This window comes from Chiloscyllium plagiosum, unplaced genomic scaffold, assembly GCF_037043375.1.
Source record: "Chiloscyllium plagiosum isolate Xiang-an unplaced genomic scaffold, Cpla_swu_hap1 HiC_scaffold_9, whole genome shotgun sequence".
Taxonomy (NCBI): Eukaryota; Metazoa; Chordata; class Chondrichthyes; order Orectolobiformes; family Hemiscylliidae; genus Chiloscyllium; species Chiloscyllium plagiosum.
Window position 1 is genome coordinate 95,535,719 of NW_028270147.1, and position 3,057 is coordinate 95,538,775.

The window sequence follows — 3,057 nt, forward strand, 5'->3', positions numbered from 1 at the left end:
ATTCCGTCTGCCATTTTTCTGCCCATGCCTCCAAATGATCCATATCCTGCTGCATCCTCTGACAAGCCTCCTTACTATCCACAACTCCACCAATGTTTGTATCATCTGCAAACTTACTAATTAGACCTATCTTAATACTTTTTAAGATGCACAATACCTCTTCCTTTTTAATAGCAACTTGACTTAGAATCTCAACACTCCCTTCCCTCAGATTATCCTCCACCAATTCCTTCTCTTTGGTGAATACAGACACATAACATTCATTTAGGACCTCACCTACCTTTTCTGGTTCCACACATAGATTCCCTCCTTTGTCCATGAGTGGGCACATCCATTCCCTAGCTACCCTCTTGTTTTTTAATAGAAGCATAAAAAGCCTTGGAACTCTCCTAAATCCTGTTTGCTACCAACTTTTCATTACCTCTTTTAGCCCTTTTCATTCTTCGTTTAAGTTCTTTCCTAATTTCCTTATGTACTTCAAGGGCTTCATCAGTTCCCAATCTCCTTGGCCTTAATCTATGCTTCCTTTTACTTTCTGACTAAGGTCATAACATCCCTGGTCATCCAAGGTTCATATAATTTGCCGTATGTATCCTTCATTCTTCTGAACTCTTATCAACTGCTATTTAGTGTGTGGAATGAACTGCTATAAGAAATGATGGATGCAGATACTGTTACAACATTTCAAAGACATTTGGATAAGTACATGAATAGGAAAGGTTTGGAGGGATACGGGCCAAATGTAGGCATTTGGGACTAGTTTAGTTTGGGAACATGGTTGGTGTGAATTAGTTGGACCGAAAGGTCTATTTCTATGCTGTATCACTCTATATTAGGGACTCCTGCGCTATATATGACTGTATGGGGCAGTGCCTTTAACTGTTTACATCACACTTGTGGCATGGTGATAATATCATTAGACTTGAAATTTGGAGGCACAGATTAATAGACTGGGGGCCATATTCAAATCTCATATGGCAGCTGGTGCAATTTAAATTCAAAGTGAGGTATTGAAAAGAAGGTTTGTGGCAAACATAATACTATGCACAAATTGTTCCAAAATAAAGCAAAAAAAATCTCATTTGGCTATTAGGATGAGGTAAGGTGGGGGGAGCAAATCTGCCATCTTTACCAGATCTGGCCCCCACCATCTCCCCAACTGACTGCACACCCACCGCAAAGTGCTTCTGACTCCAGGTATGTCCTGTTGAAATGGGCCATTCTCATCAAAGGGGTGGTGATAACCCTGTGAAAGAATGACAAATGAAAGAAAGAAAATCTTAAAAATTAAAAAAAACCCATGGATGGCGAAAAGCTGAAACAGAAATTGCTAGAGAAACCCAGCAAAATTTGTGGGGAGAAAACAGTTAACGTTTTGAGTTCAGTTCTGAAGAATGGTTCCTCAAAAACCCACAGAACTATTATTGCTTAAAATCTGGGGAGTTGGGAGGCAGACTTTGTGGCGGTGGTGTTATTTTAAGGTGTCCACCCGAAATCCCTTTAAGGAAGGGAGACAGGGGGAGAAAAAAAAACCGGGTACGGCTTTAAGAGCGCCCCGGTCGGCGCCTGGTGGGGAGGGGAGGCGAGGGCGTCGATTTAAATAAAGCAGCGGTGAGCTCGGGCTCCGATTGGCCGGGACCGGTGGGCGGGGAGGCGGACTGGAACGCCCACGGCGGCCCTGATTGGCCCAGACCATGTGGGCGGGGGGTTATAAATAGCGGGGCACTTTCAAACGGTTACAATTCCCCGGAGCGGAGGCGGCGAAGGAGGAGCGGCGGCCGCCGGAGAGGACGTTACAGCCCCTGCTGTTTCATCGCCTCGGGGTGGGACTACATCCACGTTTGTTTATTTATTTATTTGGGGCGGAGGGCGTCGCATATTCCCCACCCACCCACCCTGAGCGCCCGCGCCGACCGGGAGCCATGGAGTTCAAGGTGGAGGCGCACCGCATCATGACCATCTCGCTGGGCAAGATCTACTCGTCCCGGGTGCAGAGGGGCGGCATCAAGCTGCACAAGAACCTGCTGGTGTCCCTGGTGCTGAGGAGCGCCCGTGAGGTCTACCTGAGCGAGCAGGAGGAGCTCTACCTGCAGCAGCAGCAGCAGCCGCCGCCCGGGGAGCTGCAACCCCCGCAGAGCTGGGCGGCCCGGAGGAGACTCTGCGACTCTGCCGCCCAGGGCCAGCCTGCCTGGGCCGGAGGGGCGAGCGGCGAGGCCGAGCCGCGGCTCCCCGCTTGGACAGACGGCGAGCGGGCCGGGGGCCGGGTGCGCGGCCCGGGCTGGGCTGACTCGCCCCAGAGCGAGCCGGCGGAGGGCCGGCCCACAGCGGACAGCAACAACAGCAACAACAACCACCACCGGGAGTGCCCGTCCCGGACGGTGGGCGAGCCGGCGCCGGGCTGCCCGTGCGCCCGCAAGAGGAGGAGCGCCGAGCCCGGCGCGGCGGAGCCCGCTAGCCCGCTGAAACGGGCCAGGACTGAGCGGGAGCCGGCGGTGCCGCGCCGGGCCGCCTGCATCGCACTCCAGCAGCAGCAGCAGCAGGAGGAGGAACAACAACAGGAGATGGAGACCTCCCCGAACGTCTCCAGTCTCATCACCGTCTTCGGCTCCAGCTTCTCCGGGCTCCTGAGCAAGGAGGGCACCGAGGGGGAGAATGGCCAGGTCTGCTGCGATCAAGTACTGGGCACTATGGGTTCCTGGAACAGGGCGATTGTCGCCTTCTGAGCAACACTTGGACACCCCCCCTTCCTGCTGACTCCTGAGACCCTGCTGACTCCTGAGACACCAGGACTCTGTGTTCAGTTGGTTCTCCCATTATCATCAATTTTTTTTTTGGAGGGAATGGGTTGGGTTTGAAATCGTCCACCCCTCCCTGCCCCAGTAAGGAGCCTCTCTACTACAACCACGTGGAGATCAGCCTCTCTCCCTCTCCCACCCGGGGTGAGCAAGTGTAGAGGGCCCGGCGTGTGCTGGGCTTTTTTGCGGAGGGGTTACACTTTTTCCATTTTGACTGTGCGGGGGAGGTCTCGGTCTTGTTTCCCCCCCCCCCTCCCCTCCC

At 53.2% G+C, this 3,057-nt stretch overlaps 1 protein-coding gene across 1 annotated transcript; it reads left to right on the plus strand.

The window, feature by feature from the left end:
- The first annotated feature begins 1,748 nt into the window (after positions 1 to 1,748).
- ier5 (immediate early response 5) lies at positions 1,749 to 2,760 on the plus strand. Its single transcript, XM_043700179.2, has one exon. The coding sequence runs from the start codon at positions 1,923 to 1,925 to the stop codon at positions 2,721 to 2,723; it is 801 nt and encodes a 266-aa protein (XP_043556114.2). The 5' UTR covers positions 1,749 to 1,922; the 3' UTR covers positions 2,724 to 2,760.
- The last annotated feature ends 297 nt before the right edge of the window (positions 2,761 to 3,057 follow it).